Raw genomic sequence first — 15,353 nt, 5'->3', positions numbered from 1 at the left:
GCAGGCCCCATGTGCAAGCTAGGCAGCTGAACTGCAGTGAACAAGCACCAAAGCTGTAGGTGAATGGTGAAAGGTACAGGTGGTGCACATTTTGATTTTGTTGCAAAAATATACACGTTATACATTGATGTGCATTATTTAGAGATACCTATATATACCTATATTTATGTGTGCATTATATATTAATATGTATATATTTGTTTGTATACACACATTAATATATCTGTATTGTATATTTAATGTATTATATACATTTAATGTGCGCATAGCAAAAACACACACACACGTGTGTATATATATTTCTTCCCAAATTAGCAGTATGTGGCAGTAGCCTGTTGCACTTTTCTACAAACATCACCTCTACAACTGTAGAGCTGAAAGCAAGCTGCCAGCCAGGTAGCGCGAAAGAGAGCTGCTCTGCTATCCGCGAGGTAGCATCCTGTTCAGGAACGTACTGCGTAGGTAAACGGAGGTTGTGCTCCTCTTCCCCGTCCCCTTGGACTGAACTTGCTGAACTGTTGCTTGGCTGCCCTGGTAGCTGAAGTTCAGATATAAATGTATGATGTGTGGTTCCCCGAAATGGCATAACAAGGTGGCATGATTAATTTTTTTAGCAGTTTAAAAGAAATGATGCAGTTCTGTTTCTTAATTCTGCCCCAGGGCTTCCCTTGTTGTTTGCATCTGTTACTTTCTTACTGAGTTTGCAAACTAATCTTACTCTCAGGTTGGGAGGCAGAAATCATCTTGGCTGACCTGCACAGTGAAGGCTATGGGCTTGTGGTGATGAACCTACAGTTTAAGATGTTATTCAGTCTTTTTTGGGTCTGAGTCAATAATGGGCAATCCATTAGTTCCCCATAAGTCGTTTCAATGGCTAATTACTTGCACAGTTGCAGAAATTGTTCTTTAATTCTGTCTTGCATTTTTCTGAATTCGAGTTTCAGCTGTTGGATGATATTATACCCCTCTCTGCCAGCCTCAAGAGCCATCTATTATCAAATTTCTACTCCCTGTGGAAATACTTAAAGGCAGCGATCGAGTCAGTCCCTTTGAGGTTGTTTTTGGTTTTGTTTTTTTTTTTCCTTTTGGTTTGGTTTTGAGAAGTTACATAGATTAAATTCCTCAAGGCTTTCACTTGAGGATATTTCTAAACGGTTCTGGGTGTGTGTATGTTGTTTTGCTGAAGTGAGATAACTCTTCCAGTTGTTGGCGGTGTGAGTGCAGAGTGGGGCGCACGGCAGCTCTCCCTCCACTGGCATGATGAGGCAGAGACGATCTGACCCATGTAATTATGGTTAAACGTGTCAGGAGCTGGAGCTGCGTTGCTGGCAGAGCAGCAGCTCAGCTGGGCTCCAAGTCAGCTGCTCTCCGGCTTGCGGCTGCTTTTGTGTCGCAGGCTTGGGGGAAGATGCTGTCGACGATTGTGAAACCTTTTTATTGCTCCTGCATACGGAGCTGCGTGAATGCGGGTGTTGGCAGCGGCTTAGCCCCTTAGTTTGCTGACCTTGGATAACACGGTGTTGGGGAACTTGGGGACCTTTTTTCAAGCTGAGTGATGGAAAGCCCACAACAGAGCTGTGTAGGCAGGACAGTGGCTGCAGCCTCGGCACAAATGGGCTGGTGGCAGCTCTGGTGTGGAGAGACTCCCCCATGTGTGTTTCTGTTGACAGCATTGCTGTTGTAGAGGGGGGATGAAGTCAGTATGGTTCATCTCGAGTTTTACAGCTCCGTGAATTGAGCATGGTGTGAAATGTTACTGTGTTGCTTCAGGGGCTGCTGAGGGAGGACTTTGTTCCTGCCTCCTGGGACCTGTCTCTTCGATGGTAGCACTATGGCCCACACAGCCCCTGGGCTGATGGGAAGGCGGGACAATCTCCTGCAGCAGGGCTGGAGCCTCCAGCTGGCACCAGGATGACATCTTGGTGGCCTCGTCACTCAGAAAATAGGGTGCTTAGTTGCACGCTGTCCTTTTGCGTGTCCAGCGCATTGTCTGGGGAGATGGAGATGACTTCAGGCCGTTTGCAGAAATACTTTGAGAGAGTGGCCTAGACCAGAGGCCTCTGGTGTGTGGTGATCATGTCCTTCCCTCCTGCAGGAGGGACTGTAACTGGCATGTCCCAGGGCATGGGTTGTACCTGCCAGAGGTCACTTGCCGACTGCAGTCGGCCGCTTGGTCAGCACATGCCGATTTAAACATCAATCCTGTCAGTAGGTTTCACCCTGTCACTACTGAAACAGCAAACACTGTCATGTGCTCCTTGCAGTGAGCTGTCATGACAAAGTGGGTTTAAGTGGGATTCATTTCTTTGGTTTTTTTTTTTTTTTAATGTATTTTTAGCAGGGATAAAAGGGCCAGTGGCATCAGGAACCGATGGGTGTTGTCATGCAACTTCTAGCTCCTCGGGGACTGCAGGGCCTGGTGGAGGAAGGGGTTTGTTCATGGCTTCAGGACAGGCCTGGTGTTTCACAGGGCAGAGGCTAAGGAAAGCAGCATGTGTCTGAGTATGGCTTACATTAACAGGGCTCGATTGTTACACGTGTCTTGTGTATGCTGGGCTTAAAGTATATAAAAATACAGGGTGATGGTTTTGTTGCCTCTTGGTGGGTTTCTGTGTAACTCATCTAGGCTTCAGAGTCAGGAGCAGTGTGCCTGGCCAGAGGGCTCTTCATCCTCTTCCTCACGTTTGCTGCTCATTATATTAGGAATTTGTACAAATGCTGTTGAAGAGAGCGAGCGGTGTCTGCAGGCCTGTGTCCGGCATGGATGGGTGCCGGAGGTGCTTACAACCATTTCCTAACTGAGCATGGTTCCCTTGAAGACTTAATAAGTGCTTTCTGTGACGACAGAAATGTGTGACATCCCGCCAGGCCCTTGTCAGTGGGATTCCTGTACGGGTTTCCTCTCCGTACCTACCAGTCAGTGGGAACGTAAATGGGGCATCTTTTGGCAAGCTTTGTTAAAATCGAGCAGGCTGCAGCCCTCCCGTTTTTAGTGTCGCTTCTGGTTAGGGCTGAAGTTGTGCTGGCAGCAAAATGGTAAGCCGGAGTTGTTTGTGTAAACCTCTGTTGACAAAATAACTGGATGTACTAGTCCTTTGAAAATGCTTGCCTGGAGATTTTTTTTTTTTTTTTTGGGTTGCTGTGGGTGTTGGGTTACAAAGTTTGCTTTCTTGGCCCAGAGCTGCCTGTGCTCTAAAGCTCCCTGGGCATAGCTCAGCCTTGTTCAAAGTATAGTAGTTTGTCCCTCGTGCGAAATGCACATCCTGCTGCCAAAATGCCAGCTGCTTTCACGGCACTGATTGTGTTGCCTTTTTTTTTTGCCCCTTTTTTTTTTTTTCTTTTCTTTTGGCCAAGTAATTTGTCATACAGTTCTTTTTTGGGGGGGAAATGTTTTTGATCACAATTCAGCAGCTGAATGCCAATATCTCACTAGAGGAGCAAAGAAAAAGCTATCAATGGTCACCCTAAACTATGCTTTTTTTTTTTTTTGAAGTTTATAGTGTTGGTCACTTCTTTATACCATCTGCTGTGTCAAACTCTCCTGCCTCCTGGCGTGGATTGCTGATGGGGCTTTTTGGGGTTTCCAGTGGAGTGTGGCAGTGTGCTGTGGTACACTTACCTAAATAAGGCCTGCCTAGAAATGTTAATCTTTTTGCTTGGCAGTGATGTAGCCCTTGAGGAATTCAAGGGCAAGAATGCTCTAATAGTGATTTTTTAAAGACCCTGAGACAATTATAGGGCTTATGAAAATATGATGACTTACCTGATCTCACTTATGTCTTTATATCAATTTGCTGACTTAATTTATTTGAATGCTAAAGGCTTTAGGGAAATGCTTTTCCAGGTAATTAATCTTTTAACTAAAGCAAGTACTAAGTATGACATATACTAGTATTCCTTTTGACAATATAGCATTTGCCTCCTAAAAATAAAGTAGAAAACATATGCCCCGTGGGCCAAATTCCACTTTGCTTTACGCTGAGATAAATTCAGAATAACTTAATTGTTATCAATGTACAATTTCATTGTAATGCTGCGACAAATGCAAATCACTAAACCAGAGGAAAAAAAAATCCTGAGCCAAGAGGCACAAACCAAGGCCAAAATGGCAACAAGAGAAGTTGGTTCACAAGACTTACTTCTTAAATTTCTGCAACGTTCAATGTAGTGGGTTTTTCCCGCCCCCCTCCTCTTAATTATCTGGGAGAGCACTTCCTGGCTGTGACAAATTTCTCCATAAGGGATTCATTATGAGGATTTTAACAAATAAGTTTTGCCTCCTGTCTAACACCTGGTACATGGCTACTGCTGTTTGCAGGATAGAGGGACTAATGCTCTGATTTGATGATAATAGTTATGTTTCTGTTCTTTGTTAGAGCTGGTCGAGTTTAGGTTGCATTTTATTACACAGTATTTTTTTTTTTCAGCTTCTGTCTCTTTTTTTTTTTTAATTACAAATAATCTGTGTAGCCCTAGGCCGTTGGGTTTTGTTTGTTTTGTTTTTGTTTCAGATGCATGCAATTAATGTCTCCTTTCTGTTTCCTTCTTGTTTAGGATGACAGTGATGGGATTCCCTGGTCAGAGGAGAGGGTGGTGCGGAAGGTCCTTTATTTATCTCTGAAGGAGTTCAAGAACGCACAGAAGCGGCAGCACGGCGATGGCATTAGCGGGAGCCTCAAGGCAGTGAACGGTGAGCTGCCTTTGCGGTACTGTACCACTGGAAGGACTCAGTCCTTTTCAATGCGGTTCTGCTGTAGCAAGGAAGGAGACCAGTGCACCATCTGGCATGCACCGTGCCCTTTTGATCTGTACAGAACTTGTTTCTGAAGTGCTTAAAATGCCTGGTTTGAACAATCCGTATGTTTCAGTTTCTGGTGAACCGATTGAGATGGGGATCAGGGTGGAGGGTAGGTGTCAGGCAGGAGGACAGGGCCAGGCTGCTGTTCGGTAGAGAAGGAAGCTCCTCTGATCAGTATGCTACCTGATGTTGTGAGTATGTTGACAGAGAGGGTATCCATTTAAAGGTGATTGGCTTCAGTTATCTTGGGGAAGGACAGCTGAGCAGAATTTACCAATTCTATGTCATTTAGATGCAAGAAACTGGCTAACCAGCACCTGTAACTCTGGAGTGATCTCAGTCCATGCTGTCTATTGTCCAGAGGTGAAATAGCATAGGACCTACATAAAAAGATTTAAGGGACAAACGCTGGGACGTTGGACTCCCTTAGTTTAGCAGTTCACAGAGCAGTTGTTTAAAGGTTTTAAAAGGTGATGTAGACAAACCTAGATGACAGGGGCTTGAAAAAAGTTCAATTTTATTTATTTAATCCTTCAGCCAGTTATTATCTGTTGCTCCCCGCCTTCCCTTACAGCTTGCTTAAAAAAGCCATGGTGTCCTGAGAAGTGAATATAAAGCGTGCCTCTTTCAGATTCGCTCCCTGACACAGGACCCTTTCTTGAAAAGGCTTTGTCATGCTGGCTTGAGCCTTGAAAGTGATGACTAGCAGGATTCAGATTTCTGGGCAGGCTTACGGTTTTCTCTTCACTCACAAGAGCTTATTTGTTTCTTTATGGAGGTTTATGGCAGTTCCTTTTAGGCATGTGCATAACTATACATGTGCTAATGCATTAAAGCAGCAGCTGGGTGCGTGCTTGTTAGGTTATTCATATTTATATGTAGCTTGTGTTTTTGACATGGTGAGTCAAATTTCACTGCGTTTTCACTGAGTACTATTGCCAACAAGGCAAAAACCTAGGGGAATGGCTGGATAACTACAGGCAGCATGATAAAGTTACTGTATTGCGTAAGCAATTGTAAACTCCTTAATGTGATTAAAGAAGACCTCAGACTTCTGAGTTCAGTAATAATATCAAATACTGATCTGATGGGAAGGAGCATCTAGCTTTAGCAGCAAGCCATTAATAAGCTTGGAGGTGTACACAAAACAGCGCTGGCTTTTTTCCCTCCAACACCTCTGCATCATTGATCTTCTGTCAAACACAATTTCTCTTGGAAAGTTTCTTATTCCATTGTGGGGGTTTTGTTTAGTCAAAGGAAAAAAGTCTAAAGGCGTGAAGCACAGTAATTGTGTGTTAGGAGGCTTTGATGGTGTGCCAGGTTACAGGATGACTGAGGTTTTTATGGTGTCTAGTTTCTCCAAAGGCAGCTTAGATGAAAAGTGAGTTGGCTGGGAATGCTGTGTCGATGCAGGTACCAGATGCGGAGTGTGCCACCGGCTTCCTCTGGCAGCGGCATGGCTCGCATCTTCAGAGCTTGCTTATCGCATTGAGAACTGTAGCGTTTGGTGCTTTTTCTCCTTCACAGAAGTAGGTGATCAGTTCTTTGGGGGTTTGGGGGTTTTTTTTGAGCCAGAATGATAGTCTGTGTTACTCTTTCTGTTTGCTAAATGATTCTTTAAATGTCCTGTCTCAGCGCGGCTCTATTTCAACATCACTGTCCAAAAGCTTTTTTTATCCACTGATGTTTGGAAGAATGTTTCATTATACAGAGAAAAAAGATTTGCAAAAGGGAGTAGGATTGATATTGTGCAGTGACATTAAGAAAATCTATTTAAACATAGAATGTGTTCATTACATCTTTAAAAAAACGTAGCCTCGTATTTTCAAATCCACAGGTGTCTGTGGACTGAGGAGAAAGCAGGTCATCCTAAGAAATTACTGAGCTATTCTGAATTTAGGGAAATGTGGTATTTTAAAGGTGAACCTTAGATCCATGATTTCATACTGTTGGAGTAAAAAATATTTCCTTGCACATGTCCTTTGTTCCAACGTGCAGGCCACAACTAGTGTTTCTTGTGTGTTACTCCAAAAGGTAGCATGCAGTTAAATATAGTTTTATGTGAGCGATCTCTTTATTAATGTTCAGCACCCATAGCTCTCGCAGAGGGGGGCAGGCGGAATCTAGCTGAAATAATTTAAAGTTAAATGTGTTCAGTGCCTCTGTAAAGCTGGGCTCCCCTGGCTTGAATTCTGGTTAGGGTGCTTTGCCTTGCCAAACATAAAGGAAAGTGTAGGGTTTGTGCTGCACAACCCTCTTGCTGTCCCTAGTGAACTCTAAAGGGTATTTGCTCCTTTAGCTGTTGAAAATCGAATAGGTCACCTTCCAGTACCTGGCAGATTTAACCATTTTCAGGAGTGGGGAGGAGGGGTCTGAGTGTGGTCTAAGCTCTCTGAGCTCCCTGCTCAATGTGGAAGTGTGGATTGGTCTCACGTACTTCTGAGAGCTCAGGGGACAGCGTACAACTAGGTAGCAGGATTTGATCTTAGTGCCACCATCTGTAGTGCAGAGTGAGTTTCTTTGTTCTGGTTTTATAAGTCATCCCTTAAATTTATTTATTTATAGACCTGCAACCTGTAACTTGTTTCAGTAGAAAGTACTTACTTTTGGCAATAGAGGAAGGTAAAATACGCACCAGCCCCTTGCAACCGGTGTCTTTAAGAAGTTCTTAAGGATTTGAAGTGGCTGAAGTTGCATAAACGTGCTACAAAAGTTGCTTTGCCAGTGTTTGCCAAGCTACAACTTAACTTGTATGAAAATGGTTGTCAATGATATTTCAGCTGGTGAGTACAGTAGTATTGTTAATGATTTGGTAGCTGGAATAATGGTGCCTCTTTGATTGATAGTGTGAAAAGCAAGTTCATTTTAAACGTGAGAGATGAACTTACTAACAGGAGTCTTTTCTGTACTAAAGTTTCTGCAAGCTCTAAGATGTGCTGGTGGTGGCACAGAGACAATTAACTTCCATGCCTCTCTGAATAATAAAAGAAAAATAAAATTTAAAATAAATAAATAAAAATTCAGATTACTTTTGGAGACTATATGTATTATAATGCTTTGGCTGCCTCTGCCTCACTATTAAAGATATTTGTTATCCTGAAAACAGTCCTGCCATTTTCAGTTTGTGGCTGAAACCCTGTTATTTAGGTGGTTCTGGTTAAAGTAGCAGGGTTTTCTTTGGGGGTGGTAGTGTGTTTGCAGGTCTCCTTACTCCTACCTTTTTTATATCTCCTCTTCACCTGATAATTTTTGCTTACAAGCTTGTGCTGCCAGTTATTTTTCATCCTGTTTTTCTGCTTTCTTTACTCTCATTCCCCCCCACCCCAGCTGGAAGGATTTCAGAGAAAGGCGAGCGGGTATATTATGGCTGTTGTATTGGTGGATATATTGCATGTGTGTTTATGTTGACTAGATACTTGCAGAGTACAGAATGACAGCCTACAGTATGCCTTTGTTTGCTATGTGTTCCTCTCCAGCACGTGGGAATATAAAATCTGAAGGAGGTGCTTCTGTAGGTTGTCAAGAAACCCTCTGCAGCCCTAAATGGGATACTGGAACTCTGATTATGGAAACAAGGTCGTGTGCTGGAAAACCCAGAGGGACCTCTTTAGTGATTTTGATTACTGCTGCCTGTCATTTGCATTAGGATTTTAAGAATAGGGATTGGTGTTTGGAATAGTGATACCAATTTTCAGAGATCCTTGTCTAAAAAGGAAAACTAAGTCCCTTGGGAAATCGTTTTCTTCTTGTGTAGCTTAGAATGTGAGATAAGGCTGTAAAAAAGGCAATGAAAGATGTAATTATTGCTTGTGTTCTGTTTATGAGAATAAATCCAGTACCCTTGAAAGAGTATATCATAAAGCAAATTTTTATGACATAAGATTTTAAATTCTGTTTTTCAAAACTTGTGATAAAGAAGAAATTTGTGATACACAAGTACTAGCATTTCGTAAATGGAAAAAGTGCCAAAGTTTGCTTGTTTGTTTAAGGTGGTTAGTTAGTCTACAGAGATGACAAACCAGACATTAGAATTATTCAAGCAGATAGTGTGTTTTCACCAGCTACACTTTGTCCTAGAAAGGTGTCATGGCAATTTCCAAACATGCCAGCTAGGTTAAGCTTGTGGCAAACGTGATCTAGTTGGGAAATCAAATGTACGCGAGGGAATGCTTTAGTTCAAGGCAGAAGTTGGAAGTCTTGCTCATTTAGTAAATAGAGATGAGTAAAAATATGTAATTTTGCTATTCTGAGAGATTTCACCTTACAGTTAGGGTTGTTAAAATCATTTACTCATTTTATATGTGTTCTTTAAACAGAGAAGGAACAATGTCAGCACTTTGACGGAGGTGGTGGTCGTTCCATGGATGGCTGTGGTGCCCCTTCCTCCCTTGTGCTGGTCTGCTCCTGCCCTCGGCCATTCCTGCACAAAAGCTAACATGACTTTTGTTGGAGGTTTGTTTTTTCCAAAAATGAAATGTCTCTGCACAGAGAGGCAGGAGGCTCTGAGGCAGCCTATGGCAGGACTGCAGTGCCAGACCCAGCGGCAGCAGCCTGCTTCGATGCCTGGGTCTGCCCATCCCTTGGCTGCCATGCTGGGTGGCCAGGCTGGCCAGGGCACGCAGCAGTGCTATCTGGAAATAGCTATTTTTGTCATCGCTGCACGGATTTTCAAGTGTTTCCTGCTCGCTGCACGGGGGCTTCTGTCGATGCCCCCCAGCGGGCCATGTCAAAACGAAGGTGCCCAGTGGTAGGGTGGAGTGGGGCTGGTGAAACCTCTTTCCCTGGCCGTGTAGATGGTACCCCAGGCACGGCGTAAAAATTGCGACAGACGTAGTAGAAATGCCTAAACACAGCTAAGCTGGGTGCTTCAGCTCAGTGCCGTGCATTATTTGCCAAAAGCCAACTGTGTGGGGGTGGCAGCAGCTGCCAGCAGGGCAACCACCTCTTCTCTGGGCTGAGGCCATGTCTCTTCTCTTCCCACTTGTGCAGATGAAAACACAGCAGCCCTCAGGGAAGTGCTGTTGTCTCAGCTGTGCCACTGCGTGCCCAGAGCAGTGTGTGCCTCCTTCCTCCCTGGTGCAGACAGGTAGGGTGGACCACCACCCAGCCTTTAATTTTGAACAAGAAAGTAGCCCTCTTCGTTCACTGTGATAGTTCAAATATACTGGTAACTTAGTATCTCTTATTTCTGAAGGCTGCAATTAAATACTGGAAGAAGGTTTTATGCTAACGTTTGCCTAGGGAGCTTTTCACTCCATCAGTGATGTGAAATTGCATTTTTGTTGACAGTGGGTAATGTCTGTCTGTCTCCTAAGCTTTAGTAGAAGATTGTAAGTGTGCCAAGGACCCTTGTCTGTGTAAGTGGATTTTTAAAATGCATTTACAGAAACAGAAATACCTCTTTCAATTTTGCAGTATTTCCCCTTTACGTTCAGAGTAAACAGCTTTTTTGGCTAGTTTTAAACTGTGATTAAATATAGATGTTTTCAACTGAAAGGTTCAGAAAATTAGCATTTCAGCAGATTTGTCATGGCACTCAACATCACTTTCACTTTGGTGCTCACTGTCAAGTGAATTTAAAGATTAACAAATAAATAACAGGATGTTGGGGTTGGGCTCCATTGAAAATTTCCAAATCTCTTTTCCTTTCTTTGTTTTTTAGAACAGAATTCATTTTTGAGCCTGCCAGGGACTTGCTTGTTCATCGGCTGACACAGGCTCTTTTTGCCTTTTCCATCATCACCACTTATAAAAATTCTGCAGGCCAAATTGCGCCCTCAGTGATCTCTACCCAATTCGATTATGTCCAAATTGTGCTCCTGTCTTAATACAATTTCAGTGTTCAGCAAGACTGCCAGAAAATTTTCTCTTGCAGGACACCCATCATCCTTTTTTTCTCAAACATAACAGAGGTGGATTTTTTTTTAACCAGAGAAACAGAGGAATTGTGTAATTAATTTTCTTAAAACTTCATTTCATGGCCATCTAAAAAAGAGTTGCTATTGCCCCGAGTGCATTTCTAGTCAAAGTAATTCTAAAAGTAATCTTGCCTCCCTGCATATTGCTAATTGTAGGTAATGGAAAATGAAAACGACAATGAAGAATTTGCAGAGGTGGGTGCAGAATCTGTAGGAGACTGAGTTATTGTAAGTCTAAAATAAATAAGGTGAGGAAAGGTAAGAAAGAGTTCAGCAGTGGCTGATGGGTCTGGTCCCCCTCCTTTCACCTCCTGTCTTGTGCTGGCTCTGCCATTTGTCTGCCTGTGCAGTGCAGCCAGTTCAGCAAACTAAAGTGGCAGAAAACTAGCCAAAAATGATTTAAAAAAAGAAATAATTTTCTTCTAGTTTAATGAACTACAGAGGTTCATCAAGAGGTCAGATGAGCATTGAGTGCTCCTTTGGTGGAAATGAGGGGCCAGAGTACGTTGACTGAAAGCTGGAGGAGGTGGAGACCAGACTTGTCCCTTTTGATAGTAGCAAGCTGCTTGGTTGGCAGAGTCATCTTGTCTAACCACAGCCTTAGGATTGGCGCAGTCGTCTCGTCTAACCACAGCCTCAGATGCTAGAAGGGACAACAGTTGCCAGAAATAGGAGCAAAAAAAGATGCAGCTTAAAAACTTCTTTGAAAAGTGCTTCACAAGTGTAGGTGTTAGATTTATATATTTCTTAAACAAACAAACAAAAACCCCAAAAAACCCACCACTGATGTAGTGGTGAAATTCATTGCTTAGACTGTGCATGAAGCAAAACTTTGCCTTAACCCCAACAGGGGACAACAACTTTGACTCAGGGTCATTCTGCATAGCTGCTGCCTCAGATTTATTGTTTGTATCAGCAGTCTGGAGAGCACCCTTGAGTGTGGACAAGCAAACTGCTTCATTCTGTCTTTGGCAGCCGTAAAATTGCCAGCCAGCCTAAATTTGCACCTTGACATCTTCTTGGCTGGCATGTACAGCCAAAAGGATGGTGGTGGTTTTGCCTCGTAGGATTGTCAGCTCTGTCAAAAATTGTACCTTTTGTCGATTCTAGTTTCCGTATTTTAGAAATGAGAGTAAGACATAACTTATGCAAAGCTGCCTTTTTGACTGCAATATTAAGTGAGAATCCAAAGCGGTGCATCTAACTGCCAAACATTTCTTTGGTTGGCAGATAAAGAAGTTTAAATTTGTTAATAAAATTTTTTTTAATGACTAGATTTTTTCTGGGATGTTAAAAATGGAAGAGATCTGCTTAGAGCGTTGTCCTTCATACTGACAGGTTGGGGTGGATGAAGTTCATGCCGGTGATGTGCTGAGATGAGAACTGGTGGTTGGTGCTGGTCACTTTCTCCAGCTGTTGAGTTGTGTTAAGAGGAGGTAGAGAGATAACTTGTGGTTTACATAGAAATCAAAAGAAAATGTAACAGCTGTTAAAGGTGTTGTAAATGATGGAGTTCCACAGCATGATTTATCTGGTGGATCATGCTATCAAAAGGGGTGGAAAGCTTGCACAAAGTGCAGATACAAAGTGGAGATGAAGGCAGCAATCCAGCAGTATGCACAGAAAAAGTGAGCACAATGCTTCTCTAAGAGCAATAGTTCTCAGAGGGCATGGGAGGGGGGAGAAAGGTGCTTTACCTCTTTCTGTCTGTCTGATGCCCAATGCTTATCATTATTACTATTATTTTAGTGTTTATTAAAATATTCTAGTGGAGACCAAAATTCTGCAGGTTGGAATACGTAGCTGCTGCTGTAAAGAGGGTTTAAATTTCAGTATTCCTGTTGCTCCCCATTGCCCATGATTGGCAGAAGGGAACTGTGCATTAAATAACTAGTGTTTTTAATTTGAAGGACAGACAATAAGGGATATAACCAGAAAAGCAGCAGGGAAAGAAAAAGTCAGTCATTGAAATAGCATACTCTATTTTATTAAGAAAATAGGAATGCAGCAGGAAGTAAAATCAGTGTCGCAAGTAAAAGCAGAGAGAAGTTTCAATCATACACACAGACTGTGTAATACAGGTTACTGTAGTCATTCCTAGGGAAGGCTTTCACTAATTATTTTTATGCTATAGCTTTGAGTTAGTAGTGCAAGACCACGTTTTGTGAAGCACTTTCAGAGTATTAGAGAGAATGCATTTTCAGTCTTCGAGGGCCTGTCTTGCGTCTTACAACCTCCACAGCAGTTTTTCCTTGCTGTGGGGGGCATTTTAGAAATGGCTTGCTGTTTGAAAGAGTGGAAAGAGTTTGAGAACTATTTGGTCCAGCAGGATGTTCTTAAGGCCATTAGGCTGTGTTTAATCAGAACAGATGTCATGTGTGCTGTAAACCTTATCATGTCAACCCTGGCAGGAAAGTGGTTTTAAAAGAAAAAGTAGAAATTAGTGACAGATGGCTGTAACTGCTGATGGGCACAGTAGCCGCTTCTGCAAGTTGCCTGACACAGCTGCCAATGCACCTTACTCTTCATCTCAAATACCCTCCATTACCTGTGTTCCCAGGCTTTGACTTGTTAAGCATAAGGGTTGCCAATCGAAATGGATTTGGGGATCCTTGTACTGACGTGCAGTAAACTGAAAACATTAGTAGATTGATATTGCATTATTTTTTAGGTGTCATCAACCCATGTTTGAACGTAGAATTTCTGCTGTGAAAAGCAAGAAAATCAGTTGCCTTTTTGAGCAACAAAACTCTTCAGGAATTAGTCGTGTTCATTTCACGGCTCATAACAGCCTGGGAGATTGGTCTGCGCTCTGAGCTCATGCCTCCACGTTTCGGTTTGGTTTTGGTGGGATCTTTTTGATTTAAAATCTCCAAGAAACTGTTCTGAAATAACTGCTGTCTTTCAATAACTGATGATGATGATAGGTTCATCACATAGCAGATACTTCCCAGTGCTTGTTGGGTGAATGTTTTCCGGAAAATAAATATAGCTTAGCACGTATACTGTTAAGTCATAGCAGATTGCTCTACATTGTAATAAATGTGCATGCATTTTAAAATCTGTTTTGTGTGTCTGGCTAGCACAGATTTATTACATGCAGTTAATGTGATGTTGTATCCAGAATTAGATGAATACACGTTTTCAATAACCTGCCTTTGATGTCCTTTATTTCCCAGTTTAAATGAATTTAATACTGTGAAGGGGGTGTCCAGTCAAAGGTGTAGATGTAGAAGCCTTGTGCTTAGGGTGACAGGGGATGACAGTGACAAGCTTGACTCGCACAGTGTTGTTTCTGGTACATCTGAAGGAGTTTCCAGCTCCGAGAGCTAAAGGCTGCTGAATTTCCACCTTTATCCATCCTGTTTTCTCCCCTCACAAGACTGTTAGTGAGCGTTGCAATTGCAGTCGGGACCATGTGATGTTTCAGATCTGTCCACTAAGAGGCTAACTCATTCCAGATAAGCCTTGAACAGACAACATTCATTTTTTACTTTGCTCAGAATTTCCTGTGCTTTGTTCTGCATCTGTTTGTGAAAGACTCTGTTATCTTTGAAAGCCTTCATCTTGTTTTCTTTATTCAAGCTATACGCTAAAAAGGAAAAAGGGAAGAGCTGGAAGGATCCCAGCTGGAGCAATCTGCCAAGGATCCCACAGAGGGACAGAGCTGGCAAACTCCTGAAACCTCTTCAGCTGACCTCTGGTGAATTTGGGAAGCCAGGAGATAAGCCACTTCTCCTGCAAAAGATTTGGCCTCAGCCAGCCATTCCGACTAATGGCCAAAGACCACACCAGCATTTAATTGCATTTTTCTCCTCCTTCGCTCATCCCTCACTTAGCTTCAGTAGCGGTCGACCTTAAAAATACTTCAGTTCAGCCTCTTCTTAGTCTTTGTGTGCGTGTGTATGAACAGGCGTGTTAGAGGTAAATCACGCCTTGACACGCTCTGTTTCAGCCAGGTTGCCTCAAAAGCAGATTCTTCCTAAAACACCTCCCTCAGACAGTGGTTGTCTCCTCTGGTGCTGTGAAAGGTGAAAGCGTTTCATGGCCAACTGTTTTTGAAGATGCTCTGTTTACTGTGGCTGCAAAGCAGCCCAGTGTTTTTATGTCATGCCTGCTGTGTATGTGGAGAGATTGAAAGAAGCTTAAAAGTGATGAAAATGGCACAGGAGTAGTACAGTTTTTCCCTTTCTTCACAACGTGGGAATTTTCTTTCTGCCGCAGGGCAGAAATGCTGTCACAATGTTAGCAAGAGGGTGCTAGAGCAATGGTAGAAGCACGTCCTCTCATACAGGTCATTGAGAAAAGGTATCTGGGTTGTATTTGAAATGTACAGATGCAGGTGTATTGGATGGAGAGGTTTGAAGAGGAATTTCATCCCCTTCTGTTTTTTCTGATCCCTGCTCCCTTGCTGTGATGTTGGGATCTCGTTTCAGAGCCTCAGGTGCTCTCTTGCCCTCTGGCTCCATATGCCAGAAGGAAGCAGTAGGGTTGCGCAGAGCCTCAAAACTGAGGCATCGTACGGGAGTGGGCTGGGGTTGGAGAGAGGCATATTCCTGTTACGCAGTCTGCATGGAGGGCTCCTGTTGGTTCCTGTGGTGTGTCTGTCCAGGAACATGCTGCTTCTCTTCCAAGGA

The 15,353-nt window shown here is 43.0% G+C and overlaps 1 protein-coding gene across 1 annotated transcript in view; it reads left to right on the top strand.

Moving 5' to 3' along the window:
• JARID2 (jumonji and AT-rich interaction domain containing 2) overlaps positions 1–15,353 on the top strand; it is a 234,870-nt gene that overhangs the window by 92,856 nt on the left and 126,661 nt on the right. The window contains exon 2 of the mRNA XM_076330593.1: positions 4,555–4,690. Within this exon, the coding sequence (XP_076186708.1) occupies positions 4,555–4,690 (136 nt within the window). The remainder of the gene's footprint in view (positions 1–4,554; positions 4,691–15,353) is intronic.

Source organism: Aptenodytes patagonicus, chromosome 2 (assembly GCF_965638725.1).
Source record: "Aptenodytes patagonicus chromosome 2, bAptPat1.pri.cur, whole genome shotgun sequence".
In the NCBI taxonomy this organism is placed as follows: domain Eukaryota; kingdom Metazoa; phylum Chordata; class Aves; order Sphenisciformes; family Spheniscidae; genus Aptenodytes; species Aptenodytes patagonicus.
Note: the sequence above shows the minus strand (reverse complement) of the source record. Positions and strands in the feature narration are given on the sequence as shown.